Raw genomic sequence first — 21,474 nt, forward strand, 5'->3', positions numbered from 1 at the left:
AATAAGATTTCCTTATTTTGAAAGACTGAATAATATTCCATTACACACACACACACACACACACACACACACACACACACACACACACACACCATTTTCTTTACTTATCTCCTAAGGGACACTTAGGTTGTTTCCATGTCTTGGGTATTGTGAATAATGCTACAATGAACATGGGGATAAAGATATCTTTTTGAGATACTGATTTAATTTCCTTCAGATAAATGCCCAGAAGTGAAATTGCTGGATCATATGGTAGTTCTAATTTTATTTCTTTGAGGAACATCCGTACTGTTTTCCATAGTGGTGCTACCAGTTTACATTCCCCATAAATAGTGCACAAGGGTTCTCTTTTCTTCACATCCTTGTCCACGCTTATTTCTTGTCTTTTTTTGATAATAGCTATTATAATAGGTGTTAGGTAATATCTCACTGTGGTTTTGATTTGCATTTCCCGCATAGTGATGTTGAGCACCTTGTCCTGTCCTGCTGGCCATCTGTAGGTTTTCTTTGGAATAATGTATATTCAGGTATATTTTCTCATTTATTAATTGGGTTTTTTTTTCCTATTGAGTTGTATAAGTTCTTTATATATGTTTTGGATATTAATCCCTTATCAGATAAATAATGTTCAAATATTTTCTCTCATTCTGTAAGTTGTCCTTTCACTTTATTGATGGTTTCTTTTGTTGTACAGAAGCTTCTTAGTTTGATGTAGTCCCACTTGTTTATTTTTGCTGTTGTTGTCTCTGCCTTTGTTGTCAAATCCAAAAAATCATTACCAAGACAGATGTCCAAGAGTTTACCACCCATGTTTTCTTCTAGGAGTTTTATGGTTTCTGGTCTTACATTCATGTCTTTAATCCATTTTGAGTTGATTTTTGTGAATAGTGCAAGATAATGGTGCAGTTTCATTGTTTTGTATGTGGCTGTCCAGTTTTTCCAATATCATTAATTGAAAAGACTATCCTTTCCCCAATGTAGATTTCTGGCTCCTTTGTTGTAAATTAACTGGCCAAATATGTGTGGGTTTATTTTTGGGCCCTGTATTTGGCTTCATTGGTCTATGTGTTGGTTTATATACCAAAAATCATACTGTTTTGGCTATTATAACTGTGTAATAGTTTGGCATATGGAAGTGTGAGGCCTCCAGCTTTGTTTCTCAAGATTGCTTTGGCTATTTAGGGTCTTTGCGGTTCCATACAAATTTTAGGATTGTTCCATTTCTGTGAAAATGCCTTCAGAATTTTGAAAGGGATTGCACTGAATTTGTAGATTGCTTTGGTTTATATGGACATTTTAACAATGGTAATTCTTCTAATCCATGAGCATGAAATATCTTTCCATTTATTGTGTCTTCTTCAATTTCTTTCATCAATGTCTTAGTTTTTGGTGTACATGTCTTTCACCTCTTTGGTTAAATTTATTTCTAGGTATTTTATTCTTTTTGATGCAATTGTAAATATGATTATTCTCATAATCCTCTTCCTGATAGTTTATCAATAGTGTAGAAATGTAACTGACTTTTGTGTATTGATTTTCTATCCTGAAATTTTACTGAATTTTTTTCTAACATTTTTGGTCAAGTCTTTAGGGTTTTCTATGTATAATATCATCTCATCTGCAAAAAGAGACAGTTACATTTGTTTCTTTCTGATTTGAATGACTTACTTCCCTCCCTGGCCTAATTGCTCTGGCTAGGACTTCCAGTACTATGTTGAATAAAAGTGGCAAGAGTGGGCATCTTTGTCATATTTCTGGTATTGGAAGAAACCTTTCATTTTTTCACTGTTGAGTACAATCCTAGCTTAGGTCTTTGTTGTGTTGAGATACATTTCCTCTCTAGCTAGTCTGTTGAGAATTTTTATCAGGAATGGATGTTGAATTTTGTCAAATGCTTTTTCTGTATCTATTGAGATGATTATGTGATTTTTTACCCTTCCTTTTGTTAATGTGGTGTATTACATTGATTTGTGGATGTTGAAACATCCTTGCATCCTGGAATGAATCCCAGCTGATCATCCTGTAAGATCCTTTTAATATATTATTGTATACAGTTAGCTAATATTTTGTTGAGAATGTTTACATCAACATTCTTTGAAACAAACAAATCTTTGTTTATCAGAGATATTGGTCTGTAATTTCTTTTCTTGTAGTCACCTTGTCTAGTTTTGGTATCAGGGTAATAATGCTGGCTTCATAAGTTTAGTAATGTTCTCTTCTCTTCTATTTTTTGGAAGAGTTTGAGAAGGATTGATATTAATTAATCTTTAAATGTTTGGTAGAGGGGCACCTGGATGGCTCAGTCAGTTAAGCATCTGACTCTTGATTTCAGCTCAGGTCATGATCTTGGGGTTCTTGAGATCAAGCCTTGCATGGGGCTCTGTACTGTCAGCTCAGAGCCTGCTTAGGATTCTGTCTCTCCCTCTCTTTCTGCCCCTCCTTTGCTCATGTTTTCTCTCTCTCTCTCAAAAATAAATAAACATTAAAAAAAAAGTTTGGTAGAATTCACCAGTGAAGCCATATGATCCTATTTTTTCTTTTCTCTTTTCTTTTCTTTTCTTTTCTTTTCTTTTCTTTTCTTTTCTTTTCTTTTCTTTCTTTCTCTTCTCTTCTCTTCTCTTCTCTTCTCTTCTCTTCTCTTCTCTTCTCTTTTCTCTCTCACTTCCCTTCCCTTCCCTTCCCTTCCCTTCCCTTCCCTTCCCTTCCCTTCCCTTCCCTTCTCTTCTCTTCTTCTCTTTTCTTTTCTTTCTGTGAGAGACAGACAGGGATAGCACACATGAGCAGGGGAGGGGCAAAGGGAGAGGGAGAGAGAGAATCTTAATCTTAAGCAGACTCCATTCTCTTAATGGAGCAGAGCTCATTGGTGGTGGTGGTGGGGGGGGGGGAGTTCAATCCCACCACAGTGAGATGATGACATGAGCTGAAATCAAGAGTTGGAGGCTTAGCCAACGGAGCCACCCAGGCACCCACATATAGTCCTGACTTTTGTTTGTTGTAAAGTTACTGATTCAGTCTCCTACCTAGTAATAGGTCTGATTGGATTTCCTCTTTTTGCTTGATTCAGTCTTAATATGTTGTGTTTCTAGGACTTCATCCATTTCTTCTAGGTTTTCCAATTTGTTGGTGTATAATTGTTCGTAGTAGTTCCATGAGCCTTTGTATTTCTGTGGTATCTGTTATAACATCTCTTTCATTTCTAATTTTGAGGCCACTCTCTTTTTTCTTGGTGAGTCTAAAGGTTGGTCAATTTTATTTATCCTTTCGAAGAACAAGCTCTTAATTTCATTGATCCTTTCTACTTCATTTTAGTCTCTATTTCATTTATTTCCTGACCTTTGTTATTGCCTTCCTTTTATTAACTTTGGGCTTTGTTCTTCTTTTTCTAGCTCCTTCTAATTGTTCGTAGTAGTTCCATGAGCCTTTGTATTTCTGTGGTATCTGTTATAACATCTCTTTCATTTCTAATTTTGAGGCCACTCTCTTTTTTCTTGGTGAGTCTAAAGGTTGGTCAATTTTATTTATCCTTTCGAAGAACAAGCTCTTAATTTCATTGATCCTTTCTACTTCATTTTAGTCTCTATTTCATTTATTTCCTGACCTTTGTTATTGCCTTCCTTTTATTAACTTTGGGCTTTGTTCTTCTTTTTCTAGCTCCTTGAAGTGTAAGATTTGTTTCTTAATGTGTGAACTTCTGCTTTTGCTACATCCTATAAGTTTTGGTGTTTCCATTGTTATCTGTCTCAAGATATTTTAAGATTTCTCTTTGATTTCTTCTTTGACCTATCATTTGTTCAGTAGGATGGTGTTTTACATCCACATATTTGTGGATTTTCTAGTTTTCCTATAGTAATTGATTTCTACTTAAAAAAATTTTTTTTTGCATCTATTTATTTTTGAGAGACACAGAGAGACAGCGTGAGCAGGGGAGGGGCAGAGAGAGAGAGGGAGACACAGAACTTGAAGCAGGCTCCAGGCTCTGAGCTGTCATCACAGAGATCGATGCGGGGCTCGAACTCACAGACCGTGAGATCATGACCTGAGCCGAAGTCGGACGCTCAACCGACTGAACCACCCAGGTGCCCCTGATTTCTACTTTTATAACATTAGTCGTTTGAAAAACTTCTTGATATGATTTCTTCTTAAACTTATAAAGACTTGTTTTGTGGCCTAACATGATCTGGAGAATTTTCACTGTGCATTGAAGAAGGATGTATATTCTGCTGCATTTGGGTAGAACATTCTGTAAATATTTTTTAAGTCCATCACTAGCAGTTAAAGAAGTACAAGATAGAACAGAAACAACTTTATTGAATCCATCAGTAGGAAAAAGTGTCAGTCAGTTAATATTAAGTATTGGTATGGCTTTGGGGTAGGTAATGGATGCTCATACACTGTTGAAAGTTCTGTAAATTAATATAGGCTCCTTGAAGAACAGTATAGGAGTGATACAGTAAGGCTCTCACCTGGAAACACATGGTGGGATAATTCAAGGAGGTTTGATTTATAGAGACTATTTTTGAAGGTGTAGGCAGAGGAACTGTTACCATCCTCCAACTGTAAGGCACGGGTGTGAAAGTAAAGGTTCTTGGAACCCAGAAGGAATGAATCTTGTAGCGGTGCAGTGCCCTTCAGTTGAAGGACACAGAGAGCAATGTTGCAGGGAGGAGAGCCATGTGAATACATTCGTGAACCTTGTTCTACCTCAGGTATTCTGCTGGAGTTCCCCATCAGATAAACCCAATCAAGAAATAATTTAAAGGTCGTTTGATGTGGTTCATAGATTCAGCTTCCTAGGGTGGTCAAAGGTGAGAGAGGATCTGGAGGGGAAGGCAGAAATACCTGGCAACATCAATAGTTAATGATATTGAATACTTGTACCCTACAGCTATCTATTCCACTGCTAAATATAGCTAAAGAAACTTTGTCACATGTACATAAGGATACATGCACGAGTATGTACAGTATACTGTTGAGAAAAATAAAAAATAACTCAAAATTTTATCAGTGGAGGAACAGGTTGATAAAATGTGGGATGGACATATGATTATATATTATACAGCATTTTAAAGGAATTAATTACATCTTCACTTTTTAACATGGGTATATTGGAAAACAGTTTTGAGGGAAGAACCAAATTATAGAATGAGGAAACATAAGTATAACCCTGTATTAGTTGGGAATATTTTTGGCATCATTAGCATAAAACTCGACCACAGTGGTTTCATCACTGTGAGAAAAATAATGTGAGAAAAATAATCCCACATTGAAGAGTTAGACTATCCAGAGCTGGTGCAGCTGCTCCAGGATATGTACAAGGAGGGTTCTTTCACTGTTCTTAGTGTATGGACCCATCTTATGGCTTTTAGGCAATTTGTAGCAGCCACATATCTGTGTTAAAAATTACATCACTTCAGATTATTTAACAATTCAGTTAACTCAGATTTTCCAATGTCTTTAGTATTAGTTTGCAAGTAGACATGAAATGAATAAATATTTTTCAAGTCAGGTGAATTTAATGAATAAAAACCTAAGAAAGTGTGTATCTTTCAGGTGTATAAACTCTGGCACCCCTCGTGGTGTGTAAAATGTTTCAGGGAGATGAGGTCCTCTCTGACTTGAGAAGGTCAAAGTGTATTAGGTGGGTATCAAGCCAGTAGTCTGACCACGACTGAGTCACGTACCTCTTTATACCACCCAGTCTTCATCTATGGAACAATAAGAATGCAAACTCCAATTCTCTCTAGTATCACAAAAGGGTTTAATAAGCTTGGCTTTATAGACAAGTGGTTTCTACTTCTGACTTGTGGCTGATTGCACCCCTCTGTATTTGAGCCTGGTGCCATCTGTTAAAGAGGGAAAGGGGAAACAGAGGGAGTCTTATCAGGTAACTTATTACCTGCAAGACCTAGTAACTGTTATCTTGTGGATTGTGAATACATCTTTGTCAGGTTAGACAATTTAAGCATTTTTAGTTATGTATCACTACATGATAGAAAATATTTCTCTCAAACAAAAATATAGTCCTGGCAATTAGAAACAAAAAATGTAGTCCTGGCAATATAGTCCTGACATTTTTTTCTCGTGTAGAGTATCATTTTTGTATATGTAAGGCACTGCAATACATGCTTTAGATGAATAACCACAATTTATATTGGCTACCATTTTTTTAATGCATGTCACACACCAGACATTGTAGAAAACCCTTTATATGCCTTAGTTCACTAAACCTTATCGGTTTAATTAAGTAGGTTTATTAAGAATACATTTTGTTAAATTAGCTAAATTTAATTTAATTTTAAGCTAATTTAAAAAATTAGCTAAATTTAATTGGGCATATAGTAATTGCCCAATTAAAGATAATTTTTTAGTATGATTATTGTCATTCTCATATTGTAGACGAAGGGGCAGAGACTTGCAGGACTTAGCTAGCTTTGTAAAAGCCACATAACTAGTAAGTGGAAGAGGTGAAACTGGAATTCAGGTCTTCCTGGACACAAATCTGCATTAATTAGAATATTCAACAACCCCTTCTATGTCACTGCACTTAACACTCTTAACAACACCCCTAGCTCAGGATAATTTTTACTCTCCAAATTAGGAAACTAAGTTTCAGAGAAAAGAATTATTATTAATAATCATGTATTTCATGACTTCTGCAAGGCTCTGCTGGTGAAAGCTGGGTTCCTTGGGAGGCAGATACTGTGGTGGAGATTAGTATACTGGACATTTCTTAGGGAGCGCTCCAGACAGCAATACCTGTGCAAGGTAAGGGGGAAAGCAGGAGTGGGCAGAGGGAAGAGATGGGCTGTGATACAGTCTTGGTGAAGGCCTCAGCCAGGCCCCCTTGGAGCTCTGAAGCAGAATGGTCTTCAGGGTTATTTTGAGTTGAGACAAGATTCCTTTAAACCCATAGGTTGATGAGCCATTCCTGGGAATAGTGTGGGAAAGCTACTATCACTTTGGGGAAGGCAGCTTGCTTTAGTAGAGAAAACTCTCTCAAAGAGGTCAGTCTCCTTCCTGCACTCACAGAAGCTGGGGTAATAAGTCCTTTACTTCTAAAGGGAGGTCTAGGAGCCACATCACAGAATACAGTTCAGGAAACGAAACCTTATGAAGAATAAAACCTGCAGTTTTTCTTTCATTCTAGAATGCTATTCCTATTTTATCTAGAAACTGACTTAGGGACTTTGCATAATAACTTTAATCTTTCATTTCCCCTATTGAAGTCCCCCATTTAAGCTGGCCACGGCTAACCATAAGTGTTATCATAATACTGCCACTGATATGACAATTGTTTTATTACCCCTAACTGGATACTCACAGTATTACTACTGAAGATTCTAGGTATCTCATTTTAATACTTTACATTGAGGGGAAAGGAAAACTGGGGGGGGAGGGGGCATCTGCAACTCCCAAAATTGTTTAACACTAATGAGCCTTGGATCCATGATGAGTAGAGATTTACTTTAAATTTGGTCTAAGTCTCTTCTAAAAGATTTCGCACATTGGGAATTTTGCCCATTTTCCTTTGTAACTGTGTTCTGTGGGAGGGCATCAGTTGACATTGAGCCTTACCCCCACAAGGAAAGATAAGTCAGTCTATCACCACACTCTCAATTGTGGAGATTTAAACAAACAAACAAGCCACTAAACCACACCCTTTCCTATGAAGCAGTCTTACAAAATTATTTTTTTTTCCAACTGTTTACATCCTTAAAATAACAGTAATCCAATTGTCTCTTAAAAACTTTTTTTTTTAATGTTTATTTTTGAGAGACAAAGAGACAGAGCATGTGCAGGGGAGGCGCAGACAGAGAGGGAGACACAGAATCCTAAGCAGTCTCCAGACTCCGAGCTGTCAGCACAGAGCCCAACATGGGACTTGAACCCATGAACTGTAAGATCATGATCTGAGCTGAAATCAAGAGATGCTTAACCAACTGAGCCACCCAGGCCCCCTCCTCCATTGTCTCTTTTAGTAATAGTTTAAGTATTTAGATTTTTGATCATTTTATATATATAAAATATATAATGAATGGGTATAATGTCTTCAACATACAAAGCACTCAATAACCATCTAATGAGTTGAAGTGTCATTAGTAGTTTTGCCAAAATTATAAAATAATTGGCAGCAACCAAATATTAAGATAAATTCTCACACATTAGATCTCTGAATGTGAGATCAAAAACAAAACCACTCATGAGGGATTCAATTTGTTTAGTAAACACTGATTCTTGTAAAGCCCCTAAGGTTTTGTTCTATTTTAAGAATTCACAATTGGATCTATTTTTGAATATGGCATTATTCTGAGTCTTAGAAAAATCTATTTTATAGATGAGGAAACCAAGACCCAGAGAATGTACACACTAATGACATGGCTGGAACCTCGCCTACCTTATCCTCTATCTCAGGGTCATCGTGGAGGTGGGGGCCAGGTTAGGGGGTGAAAGGGAAGCAGCAGCATTTAACAGTAGACGCGATTTCAAAAGGAAAAAAAAATAAAGGAGATTAGAGTATTTGAAAGTTCCAGGAGGAAAGAAAATTCAGGGAAACAATTGTGAAAGATCAGTTGAAAAGAAAAAGAGGATAATACCATCTTCTGGAGAGAAATCCAGAGATGGTGCTACTCCTGAAAATGTCCTTATTTTATTTACTCTCTCTCAAAAATTGTTATGCAGTATTAAAAAATTTGTGCATTTTGTTCAGAATGTTGATAGTCTGCACTTATAGGTACAGAAATATAATAGAGCACGGCTCCAATGGTTTAGAATTAGTTTCTCTAATAACTAACAAATGTGTCACATAAGTCCAGTATAACATTTTTATTGGCACTTGAAACAAATGTATTACTCACTAGTGGATGTGCCAGAAAGAAAATCCCCACCCTATTTCCACCCCCACAGAGCTACAGATGATTATTTATTAAGCAGGGACAGAGTGACTTGGAGGGCAAGACAGAAGTCCTCATGGTTATCTATGTTCTTAAAGATTAGTGTTCACATCATGTTAGCATTAAAAAAAAAAGTTGGCATTATAAAATCATCACATGAAAGAAACAAAACCTCAGTTTTGCTTCTGGTGCTTGAAACTGTAGCTGGCTTAATTTCTGAGTTATACCCTTTGAGACTTTTAAATATTGTTTTCCATATTCACTCAATACAATTAATTTAAATTAGGCATTAGCTGAAATACCTACCACAGGCAAAGCTTTCAAAATTGAGAGTGCAAGCTTGATTTACCCATCATTTATCCAGCCCTAATATATCATGGTCAAACCTTGGTGAGTCTTTCCCTTTTGTCTCCAATAGACTTGAGGTGCTCTCAGATTTTTCAGCATCCTATGACACTAACGTAGAACTAGGTAAAGCTTACATGAAAAGTACTTAGCTAATGTTTCTGGCCTAAGCTAATGTTTCTGGGCCAAGCACTATACTAAGCACATAGCAGATACCCTAGAAATATTGGTTCAGGAGTGTCACTGCCAGGATGGGAGCGTGAGGAGCAAGCAGTGCTATATTACTCCCCAGAGAAACCAGCAAAACTAGAGAAAGCTATAAAAACACAACCTTTATTTAAAGTCCCTGGAAAGAGTCCTAAGGGCTCAGAACCAATGAAGAAACATTTACTCAAGGAAATCTACAAAAACTCAGTAAGAATAGTAAATCATGACCCATTCTCTCCCTTTCCACCTGCCCCTTGCAGCCCCCAGTCAGTTCAGCTGGGCAGAAGTCCCCCTCAGGGAAAACGTGGCCAAGTGGATGAGCTGCCTCTCCCCTCAGCTACCAGATAAAGGTTACTATATCTCATCCAAAAGACAAGCCACCAGCACTTCTTATGCCCTCCAACTCTGCTGTGATAGAGACAAAGGTGTTCTCCTTCCTATGAGCCCCACAGGATAATGACTGTATCCTGGAAACTGCAGGCCAGAATACTTGGGCCTTGATCTCCTTCATGCCAGCTCACTTATAGGGCAGAGTTGTGAGAATCAAACCCAAAAGTCCAGACGCTACTGCCCTACCTAGCACTCAGAGGAGTGGCTCAGAGATGTTGCCAAGAGGTAGCATCAGTCCATAAGAAAGGAGAGCTTGAAACTTGTCCCCAAAGGAACTGCCTTTATTTGAAAAAGAATGTGGAGAAAATCAAGCCTAAGGTCACTCTCAAGGACAACAGCTCTTTTTAAGTAGGAGCAACAAGCTAAACTGTAGGCGAGCTAGTTCACCAGATAGAACCCGGGAGAGACAGCTAAAAAGGGCCCTCCCCTAGTCAGAATAAACCTCAAAATCTGACTTCAAAAACTGCCCCTGTCCAGGGGTGCCAGTGGCTCAGTTGGTTAAGTGTCCACTTAGGCTTAGGTCATGATCTCACAGTTCATGAGTTGGAGCCCTGCCTTGGGCTCTGTGCTGACACCTCAGAGCCTGGAGCCTGCTTCAGATTCTTTGTCTCCTTCTCTCTCTGCTTCTCCCCTGCTCACATGCTGTCTCTCACTCAAAATTAAATAAACATTAAAAAAACAAAAACAAAAACAAAAAAACCCAACAACTGTCCCTGTCCAAATTTAATTCTATCAGATTGCTGGGCAATTCATGCCTTGGGGCATGCCATAAACACTAGAGCAATCAAACAGTAATTAGTGGATCAGTAACTAGTGGGCTCCTTGTAATACCAAATGGGGCAGATAGCTTATCAGAATAATCAGGAAAAGAGACCATTAAAAAGGCCCCTGATAAAACCACTGTCATCTCTGGATGACTGTACACATTCCCACGACTATATACTCTCTGAAGAGCAACATCAGGAGTTTCACACTTTGTGGAAACAAACTTCACTAGACTAGTTCAGCCAGGTCACTAAACAAATCAACAAGGAAACAGTAACAAAAATTCCTGGAGGTGGGGGGGTGGGGGAAAGAGAGAGGAATCACTTTTCCAGAACTACTATATTATCTAAAATATTCAGTTTTTAACAAAAAATTGTAAGACCTCCAAAGAAACAGGAAAGTGTGACCCATACACAAGAAAAAGAGCGGGCAATAGAAACTGTGAGAGGGACTAGATGTCATATTTGGTAAAGTCTTTAAAGAAGCCATTACAACTATGTTCAAAGAACTAAAGAAGACCAGGCTAAAGAAGCAAAGGAAGGTCTGAACAAAATATCTCATCATAGAGAAGATCAATAAAGAGAAATCAAATTCTGAAGTTGAAAATTTGAAAAGTAACTGAAATTCATTATAGTGGCTCAGTAGTGAATTTGAATTGGCAGAAGAATCCTTAAAGATACATGGACAGACGTTGAGAGGAAAAAATGGAATGAACAAAACTGAACAGAAAAATGTGGGACACTTTTGGGTCCACCAATACAATGGAAATACCATTATATTTCAGAAACTGAAACATTGTATACCAGAAACTGAGGACAAAGACAAAGGAATAGAAAAGGCCTTCCAAGAAATAATGGCTGAAAACTTCCCACATTTGATGAAAAACATTAATCTATAAGCCTACTATGTTCCAAGTAGGAAAGATAAAGAGATCCACACCCATAAGAATGCTGAAAGCCAAACACAAGAGAGGAAGTCATCTTTTTTTAAAATATAATTTTATTTAGGGGCATCTGGGTGGCTCAGTCGGTCAAGCTTACGACTTCAGCTCAGGCCATGTTCTCAATTTGTGGGTTGGAGCTCTGTCGGGCTCTGTGCTTATGGCTGAGTCTGGAGCCTGCTTTGGATTCTGTCTCCCTCTCTCTCTGCCCCTCCCCTGCTTGTGCTCTGTCTCTCTCTCCCTTTCTCTCAAAAATAAACATTAAAAACATTTTTAATAAAAAAATTAAATTAAAAAATCTTTAATAAAAAATAAAAAAAATTAATGTTTACTTATTTGTGAGACAGAATGTGAGCAGGGGTGGGGCAGAGAGAGAGGGACACACAGAATCTAAAACAGGCTCCAGGCTCTGAGCTGTCAGCACAGAGCCTGATGTGGGGCTCAAATCCATGAAGCCATGAGATCATGACCTAAGCTGAAGTTGGACACTTGACCAACTGAGCCAATCAGGTGCTCCTTTATTTTAAAGAGAGGAAGTCTTGAAAGGAGCAGTAGGACTTGTCACTTACAAGAAACCCCAATAAGTAAACAGCCAACTTCTCATAGAAAACATGGAGACTAGGAAGTAGTGGGACAGCATATTCAGAGTACTGAAACAAAACAAAACAAATAAAACTCTATCAACCTAGAATCTCATATCTAGCAAAACTTTATTTCAAAAATGAAGGCAAAACAAAGACATGTCCAGATAAACAAAAGTTTAAGAGGATTAACTGCTAGCAGGCCAACTTTATAAAGAAATATTGAATAAAATTCTTCAGATTAGAAGCAAGCAAACACACATGGAAATCTAAATCCATATACACAAAAAACAAAAATCAGGGGTAAAAGTAATTATGTAATTAAAAAAGACAATATAAATGCATCTTTCTTCTCCTTATGGTTTACAAAGAACCTATGTAAAGGAATATGTATATAACTGTATTGTTGGGCTTATCACTGATAGAATGCGTCATATTTGAAAACAATAGCACAAAGGAGGTGAGTGGGAGCAGAGCTGTACTGGAGTAAGAAGTAATAATAGACAGTAACTTGAACCCACGGGAATAAATGAAGAAAACTAGAAATAATAAAAATGTAAATACAGCATACTTTATAAGTATAAACTTCATCATTTTTCTTTCTTCAATAGACATACAATTATACAAAATAATTATAACACTATACTGCTCGATTTGTAACATATAGATGTAATATGCATAATATTAATAGTATAAAAAATGGAAGACAATAGAATAAAGCTATATAGGAATTAACATTTCCATATCTCACTGGAATTTAGTTAGTTATAAGTCTGGAGAGATTCTTATAGGTTAAATACATATATGGTAAGCCCTAGATCAACCACTAAGAAAATAACTCAAAAATGTGAGAAAAATCAATAAAGAGGTTTTTCTACATCAATCATATGGAAAACAAAAGTAAAATGGTTATTTCTGCCCAATACATCAATAATATACCAATAGTAACAGTGAATATGAATGGATTAAACAATCCAGTCAAAAGGCAGAAGCTGTCAGACTGGATAAAAATTAAAAGCGCGCACCCCCCCCCCCCCAAATTCCTAGTTGTAACTCTGTGACCTTTGGCTAGGTTGGCAAAATATAGGTTGGGGGCTAAATCTGGGCAACTACCTGTTTTTGTAAATAAAATTTTGTACCACACTCACATCTATTCATTTATGTACAGTCTACAGGTGCTTTTGTACTACAATAGCTATATTAAGAAGTTGTGATATAGACCACATGGGCTACAAAGACTAAAATATTTACTATCTAGCCCTTTACAAGAAAGTCTAGGAAATCCAGTGTGGAAGTTCTTCTTTAACTGATTCTATTCCCCAGGGCAGTAAGAAGTAAGTCCACCATTTAAGAATGAGATGAGGAGGAGGTCTTAGAAATTTGAGGACAGAGAACCAGAAAATAGTTATTCAGTGAAAAAGTAAGTGTACAAGGGAAATGGAATAGAGCTACCAGATGGCACTAAGCATTCCACTTAAGGAGAGTGGCAAGTATGCATTTTTGAAAGATACTTGCATCCCAAGAGGTGCTTAAGAGGCATTATTTGTGTTCCAAAGTCAGTTCCAAAGGTGTAGGAACATTTTCTGATTCCAACTAATTAAAAATTAAGTGTATCAGTTAATAAAAAAATAAAGTTTTATTACTTTCAATTGCATAGAATTAAAACTTGGTTTACATTTATATCTGTGGTTTTAGAGGGGTCTCTGTGGAACTTGTTTCAAGAAGAGATGAAAAATGATTTGTGCTATCTTGTAAAAGAATGAATATTTCAAAAGGTTTATTTACCCTTGTGGTAAAGCACTGTAATCAAGTCAAACAGAGTAGGAAGAGACTTACACTCTAGATAAAATTACCTATTCTAAACAATGAGGAAAATGTTATGTATTCTATTGATACTTTATGCATGAACAATTTAATCACAAAAAGGTCCTATTTATTTTTAATCTGCAATCTGAAAATTATACTGTATTTGTCAAGGAAGTAAAAATATACTTAGAATATGCAGATACAATGGAGTTTACAGTATTTCTTTCCCCTGAATAGTTAATCATACTTAAAATACATTACAGCAGATCACTATTTTAAGGAACTTGCTAATATTTTTGGAAATAAAATATTTTATCAATTTGAATTTTCATAGTTTGTGCTAATATTTGAGATACATATAGTTTGGTTTGATTAGAAGAAAAAAAATAGTGACCTATTCGGCCAAAAGAAGAGATATGATCATCTTTAAAGATGAACTGAGGTGAAAGACTATTGTTTTTTTTTTTTTTTAAATTTTTTTTTTCAACGTTTATTTATTTTTTGGACAGAGAGAGACAGAGCATGAACGGGGGAGGGGCAGAGAGAGAGGGAGACACAGAATCGGAAACAGGCTCCAGGCTCTGAGCCATCAGCCCAGAGCCTGACACGGGGCTCGACCTCCCGGACCAGGAGATCATGACCTGGCTGAAGTCGGACGCTTAACCGACTACGCCACCCAGGCGCCCCAAAAGACTATTGTTAAATAATCAGATAGTAAGTCATTGTTTTAAAGGAAACTAACATGTATTAAACACCTTCTATTTGCCTAAGAAATGTGCTAGGGGTAAACCACAATTTCTTTATCCATTCATCAGTTGATGGACATTAGGCTCTTTCCATAATTTGGCTATTATTGAAAGTGCTGCTATAAACATTGGGGTACAAGTGCCCCTATGCATCAGCACTCCTGTATCCCTTGGGTAAATTCCTAGCAGTGCTATTGCTGGGTCATAGGGAAGATCTATTTTTAATTTTTTGAGGAACCTCCACACTGTTTTCCAGAGAAATTGTGGTTTATATACATAATGGAATACTACTTGGCAATGAGAAAGAATGAAATATGGCCTTTTGTAGCAACGTGGATGGAACTGGAGAGTGTTATGCTAAGAAAAATAAGTCCTACAGAGAAAGACAGACACCATATGTTTTCACTCTTATGTGGATCCTGAGAAACTTAACAGAAGACCGTGAGGGAGGGGAAGAAAAAAAAAAAAGAGAGAGGGAGACAGCCAAACCATCAGAGACTCTTAAAAACTGAGAATAAACTGAGGGTTGATGGGGGGTTGGGAGGGAAGGGAGGGTGGGTGATGGGCACTGAGGAGGGCACCTGTTGGGATGAGCACTGGGTGTTGTATGGAAACCAATTTGACAATAAATTTCATATTAAAAAAAAAAAAGAAACGTGCGAGGAGTGAAACATGATCTGTGTTAGAAGAAGGACCTCTTCTCCTACCCCTATTCTGGTCTTGAACCCACTTAAATTGAGGGATATCAGAAAAAAAAATGTCTTGCTATGGCACTTCGGTAAAAATGTCAGATACGTTCCTTCCAGTGATATATGGTTGAGTGTATTCTCAGAAAAGGAATTATTCGAGTCTTGCTGCTCTCGTGTAACAAAGAGCAGAAATTACCACTAATTATATTCTTTTCTACAATTTTTTTGTAGATCCACTGCATCTGTTGTTGTAGATCCACTAAGTCAAGCAATATTTAACTGCCACGTTCCCTGTGAAATCAGGCCTGCCCTTTTTCACCTTCACTTTTAAAATCTGAGTATCATCATTTGGTTTGGGAAAAAAACCCCACATAATCATGTATTGCTTTTTAGATTGATAGACATCACATGCCACATGCCACTCACTGTCATAACATCTTCAAGAATGTTACACATAGTACCTGTCATAGTTCCCATAGGTACATTACATAAAAAATTTTAATGTACTGTGTACTTTCCACACTATTGTCTAAAATTTTTTATTTTTTTAATTAATTTTTTTTAGAGAGAGAGTGCACGAGCAGGGGAGAGGGCCAGAGGGAGAGGGAGAAAGAATCTTATGTGGGGCTCAGTCTGAGGACCCTGGGATCATGATCTGAGCTGAAATCAAGAGTCGTACTCTCAACCTACTGAGCCACACAGGCACCCCTAAATTTTTTAAATTTACATTTTAGATATTTTCCCTAGGTTTTTAATCCATAATTCAAAAATTGTTCATTTTATCTTTATTCTTTGCATGGTCTGAAATAGTTTCAAAGTCATTAATTTCCTAATGTTACAGAACTAAAAAATTAAGAAATTCCTTATTACATAATAATGGAAGGGAAAAATAAGGACTAAAAGAAAGGGACTTATTTATGAACATTTTACACATTCTGTAAGATTCACTGTGACAGTGGAACACACTGTTCTTTTTTTGTTTTAGTTTTTTCATCATGGTAAGTGTACTCTTTAATCCGCATCCCCTATTTTGCCCATCCCCCACCCACCTCCCCTCTGGTAACAACCATCAATTTTGTTCTCTGTAGTTAAGAGAGTCAGGAACACACTGTTTTTTAAGTGTCAAATAATATTAGATAAAACTTTTATTTTGAATGTGATTTAGAATCATAGTGCTAAACTTATGAATCACATAATTTACTGCTTGACCAAAATTAACATAAAAATACAACAAATTACATTTTTAACTCAAACTGACAAACCACTTTCTAAGGAAACTTTCTGTTCTATGCTACTGTAATTTCTCCTATGGAGTATCAGCAAAGAATGTAGTTATGCTGTGCCACAAATAGTTAAAAGCAACATTTGTAGGTAATTTGAATAAGATATTACTCAAAACACAATATTAGGGTTATTTTCTCTGGAAAGTCAGCTTGCAAATGAAGAGAAGAAACCCAAATCCGCACACTGTAACAGCCGTCCTCTTCAAAATTCTACTGTTCCATGTAGATACTTCTTCCATTAATGGTATATGAGTTGGATCATTTTCTCGCTCATTTTGCAACTAATATTTAGTATGAGAAAATGAAAAGAGTTAATGTAAAGTACACTGAAAATAAAAGTATCTTTGATTTTTAAAAGTATCCACGTTAATTCAGCTGATGTAGAAGCAGCCAAAGCAAGATTCTCATGCAAGATTTAAAGTGAACACTTAAATATCTCAAAAAACAGTCGTTTTTCCCCAGGATCCCATTATAGTAAATTATTAGTTTCACATTAAGAATAAATACTTTCATAGATTATTACATTTCAAAATCATGTTTTTGTATCAGGAGCTAAAGTTCCTTGAACGTTAAAGTCTTTATTTCTACCTACAAGCAATGACAGTTGTTATTTTTCCCTTCAACATTAAAGATCAAATGATTTCTTGAAAAAAGTGAACCATTCTTATAGCATACCTACAAAACATTAAATTTAACAAAAACTCAAAGGTTTGATGCAACTGCCAGAAGTTTAATCCTTTATTTAAATATAATTGCAGGAACAAATACTAACAAAAACCTAAGTGGATCTTTTAGCGCTTCTCAGCAATTAAAGTACAGGCTCAGTAAGTTTATAAATACTTATACACTGAACTCTGTTGCTACAGAAGGCCCCCCAACTTGTGTGTGTACATTGTGTGTATGAGAGAGAGAGAGAGAGAGAGAGAGAGAGAGAGAGAAGATAGTTGATGGGGGAGGGGCAGAAGAGGGAGAATGAGTAAAAGCCAAAAGATCCTCAAAAGATAAAAAGAATCAGGCACATTTATAGAGTGATATATACTAGAAACATCCTGGGCTGGAGTGGTGACATAAATATTTTCAACATTAGCAAGAATAACTACTTCTAAAATCTACAGTGTAAATATTTAATTTAAAAAGCCTGCAAAATTAATTTTAAATTTATAGCAGAAAACAGACTTCAATGCCAATCTCATTAATACTGTATTCTTGGCCTAACTTCCAAATGGCTTCATTCAGTAACAGATTCCTTTTTGACACTGATGCTCCATTTACTGAATCCTGAGACAGCCATTCCTTTTATTAACCAATTACTTACAATGACCCTTTCTGACAGGAGCCTGTCAGTGTGTTGCTTTGAAAGAGAGTGATGTGGTGTTAAAGTCTAGCCTTGACCTCTTCTACCCTCCCTCTTTGTTACCTCCATACACTTATTGATGGTAACTCATATGTTTTTTAATTTGCTTCAGTTATTATTGGTAAACTGAAATATCAGATAATAGCATACTCCCAAATCTGGAAGCCTTCACAGTTCTCTCAATCAAGTCTCACTATGGTGATTACTACTGAAGACTAATCCAGAAAAACCACTGCAATAGCTTGTTCTAAAATTAAGACTTTCCTGACCAAAGTACTGTATCTGCAATTATTATAAATCAGTAAATGTGTTTTCGAGGCTGGTTCTTATACAGAAATGTATAAATTCAAGATAGAGAAGGCCACAGAAAACAGACTTTCCATTAGCTAAAGAAAGCTAAAATTTCTCCTTATAGGTATATGTTATTAAAATAAATATTATGGTACCTGATCAAATCGTTTATGTTTTAGAGTCAAAGTCACCCCTAGAGCAGTGTTTCTTTATTTCATTCTTTTAGGAAAAACCTGTCCTCTCTCTTTAGCTTCATCTCAGTCTTCCTCCCCCTCCCCAAATGTTTTTAGTTCATCTTAGAGAAACCAAATAATTACCAATCCTGAGGCAAAGATGTCCTGGGAGAGTTTCCTACTCTAAACATTAAAGGATGATGCTTTGCAGGAAGTATCTTTACACAAATCCTTCCAAATTTCCCCTGGATCCTCATGAAAGATATTATCCTAAGTCAAATCAATACCATTTTCCTTCACTTCTTGGAGATGATGAAGGTAGTGAAGATGAGCAGTGCTATAGTCCTCATGTTATCAACAAGTTCAGAAAGTAGAAAATCAGACTTTTGTATGAAAAGTTTGTTTGAGGAGTGGTTGTGGATTAAAGGAATACAAAAGTGGAAGTAGAATAATTAGAAGACTGCTGTGTAGCATGGTTGTCTGACATACAGCAGGCACCCTCACGCCTGTGAATGAATAAATGTCAAAGACAATACAACTTCTAAGATGCCTCTTTCTCTAGAAGGGAGGTATCTCCTACAAGAATTTTGAGATATATTACTCATTTGCCCCATTTTATCTTTATTTATTCCCCTACTATTTTGTAAAACTTGCTTTACAATTTCTGTTCACTTTTTAAAGACTCCTTTTAATTGAACATATGTTAATAGCTAGAATGACAAATTACTTGAAACATGTATAAAGTTGATTTTGAGAAGAACTTTTCTTGATAAAATATTAACAAAAATATCAAGCGGCTTATGGGTTGAAGTTACACAAATTTAATGCATAATCTAACATTCACTTCAGCTATTTCACAAAAAGTTTACAGATGCCAAGTATATTTATTAAATAGGCTTGGAGAACTCACAAGTGAGTTATTTAGTCAAATGAAAATGTTTTCCTTTTTTTATTACTTATCTTCCACAGAGTTCCCTATTTTAGCAACATGGATTTTGTTACAGCCAATTTTCTTAAAGGAGGGAAAATCATCTGTCCTTAAATCCAGATGTACACTTCTATGAGTACAGAAAAAACAACCAAAAAGGCCCACACTCTTTAAGAAAGTCTAGAAAATAGAGTATTTCATCTAAAAACCTGTATCATTAACAGAGCTGATAAACCTGTCGTTTTCATCTGCATATTTATATGTAAATAAATTCTACAAATACAACTTCATATCTTTATGATATCTATAACTTCATAAATATTTGATTTTCATTGTTTTTCTGACTGGCTATGTATCTTGTAACAAGTGGTTGTACCATAATTTATTAAATCATTCTCCTGGCACACGATACTTCTGGTACATAACACTTTTGGAATCATTAAGCTACTGAAAGATGCACACATTTTTATGGTCCTTGGCACATCTTGCCAAACTATTTTTGAAAGGAGTTGAGACACCAGTCTCACATGAAAGTGTCAGCTTGGTGAATCACCAACGTTCTCCCTTGCTAATTTAAAAGATGAAAAAGGATAGATCTTATTCTTTTAGTCTGCATTTCTATAATGACCCACAAAGTTTGTTTTTTGTCTTTATGTCTTCCTTTGGAAACTATTCTTTTCCCACTTGTCTAGGGGAAGCAAGTTGCTTTTGTCAGAATTGCTTCATCGTCTAACATATTATGCTGTACATCATTTCCCCCTTTTTTAATGTTAAATATATACCTTCTGAATTAAGTCTTTTAGTTTGCAGACCTCTTCACTCAAATCTTCAACATTACTAACCAGTTCTTCACAAACGGAAGTAAAATTCCGGGGAGAAGACCATTCTAGTACTATCTGTGAATATTTTCAAAAGTTACATTTTAAAAAATGGGAAACAACTTTTTACAACTTTGTATCTACAAAAATGATACAGTTTTCTCACTCTTTAAATTATGTAACTGAAAAGCATTTTTTGTTCAGAATAAATTCTGATACCAAAAAGAACTTTGTGATTTTATATATATAAACAGTCAAATCTTAGTTTCCTGAATACATTTACTAAGATTATGTATATATGACTTTATGGAGACTAATATTTAGCAGTAATAATATTTATGGTGAATAAATAAATTCATGAAGATTTTAAGAATGATAGGACTCCTAGATTAGTATTCTATAAAAAATCAGAGGAAAACAAGTGCATTAAAAATTTTTTAAACAAATAGCTAAAACCAAACCACATGAAAAACTCTACAAAAAAGTTTGCTTTTACAGGCCACTTACACTTTCTCTATTTAAATTTTCCTTCATTAAAAAACCTTACATTGATATGGTTTTTAATAACACTCAACACATTGTTTTGTTCCAACCTTCACTTGGGTCTCCTGTCACTTTGTATTTTAAACAACTAAATTCCCTTTAAGAACAAATGTTAAGTTTAATACACAGATCAGTTTAATTTTTTGGTCTGACTCATTTTCCTTTTCCTGAGAGCTAGAACACAGAGTTTTTCAATTAATTAAAAATAAAAGATATAGTAAAAGTAATATTAAACAAATTGGCCTATTTAGATTTTATGTGACATTGTAGAAGAAAGATACAATTTTACCAGATAACTGTTTATTGAATTGTCATTAACTTATCTGGAATGTTCTTCAGTATTCATACTTTTCTTCACTTAACAACTTTTATAGAATACCTTGTGGGAATTTACAGGCAACTCAGAAATGATATTCTGTACTGCTGTTATTAAATGGCCACACTGTTTGTTTAATTTCAGAAGAAAGTTGAGGAACTCATCACCACTAAATAGAGGAAACAAACAAATAGGAATCACTAATATGAGCAATTTACTTCATTCTACTGGGATAGTTAATGTCTAGCCATAATATTTACTAAATTCTTTAAAAATATTTATAGAATAGCTAATATATATTAACAACTGAAATAGACATTGAGTATAACAAGTCTCAAATCTTGAGGATCTCAAGCTTCAGCATTTGAGGCAGACATGGAATTGTAACATCATTATTCAAAAGGACAT

The 21,474-nt window shown here is 35.8% G+C and overlaps 1 protein-coding gene across 1 annotated transcript in view; it reads right to left on the reverse strand.

Moving 5' to 3' along the window:
• Positions 1 to 16,246: 16,246 nt before the first annotated feature.
• Positions 16,247 to 21,474, reverse strand: part of ASZ1 (ankyrin repeat, SAM and basic leucine zipper domain containing 1) — a 51,604-nt gene continuing 46,376 nt past the window's right edge. The window contains 3 exon segments of the mRNA NM_001025078.2: positions 16,247 to 16,924; positions 20,172 to 20,285; positions 21,130 to 21,235. Of these exon segments, the coding sequence (NP_001020249.1) occupies positions 16,772 to 16,924; positions 20,172 to 20,285; positions 21,130 to 21,235 (373 nt within the window). The 3' untranslated portion in view covers positions 16,247 to 16,771.

This window comes from Felis catus, chromosome A2 (assembly GCF_018350175.1).
Source record: "Felis catus isolate Fca126 chromosome A2, F.catus_Fca126_mat1.0, whole genome shotgun sequence".
Taxonomy (NCBI): domain Eukaryota; kingdom Metazoa; phylum Chordata; class Mammalia; order Carnivora; family Felidae; genus Felis; species Felis catus.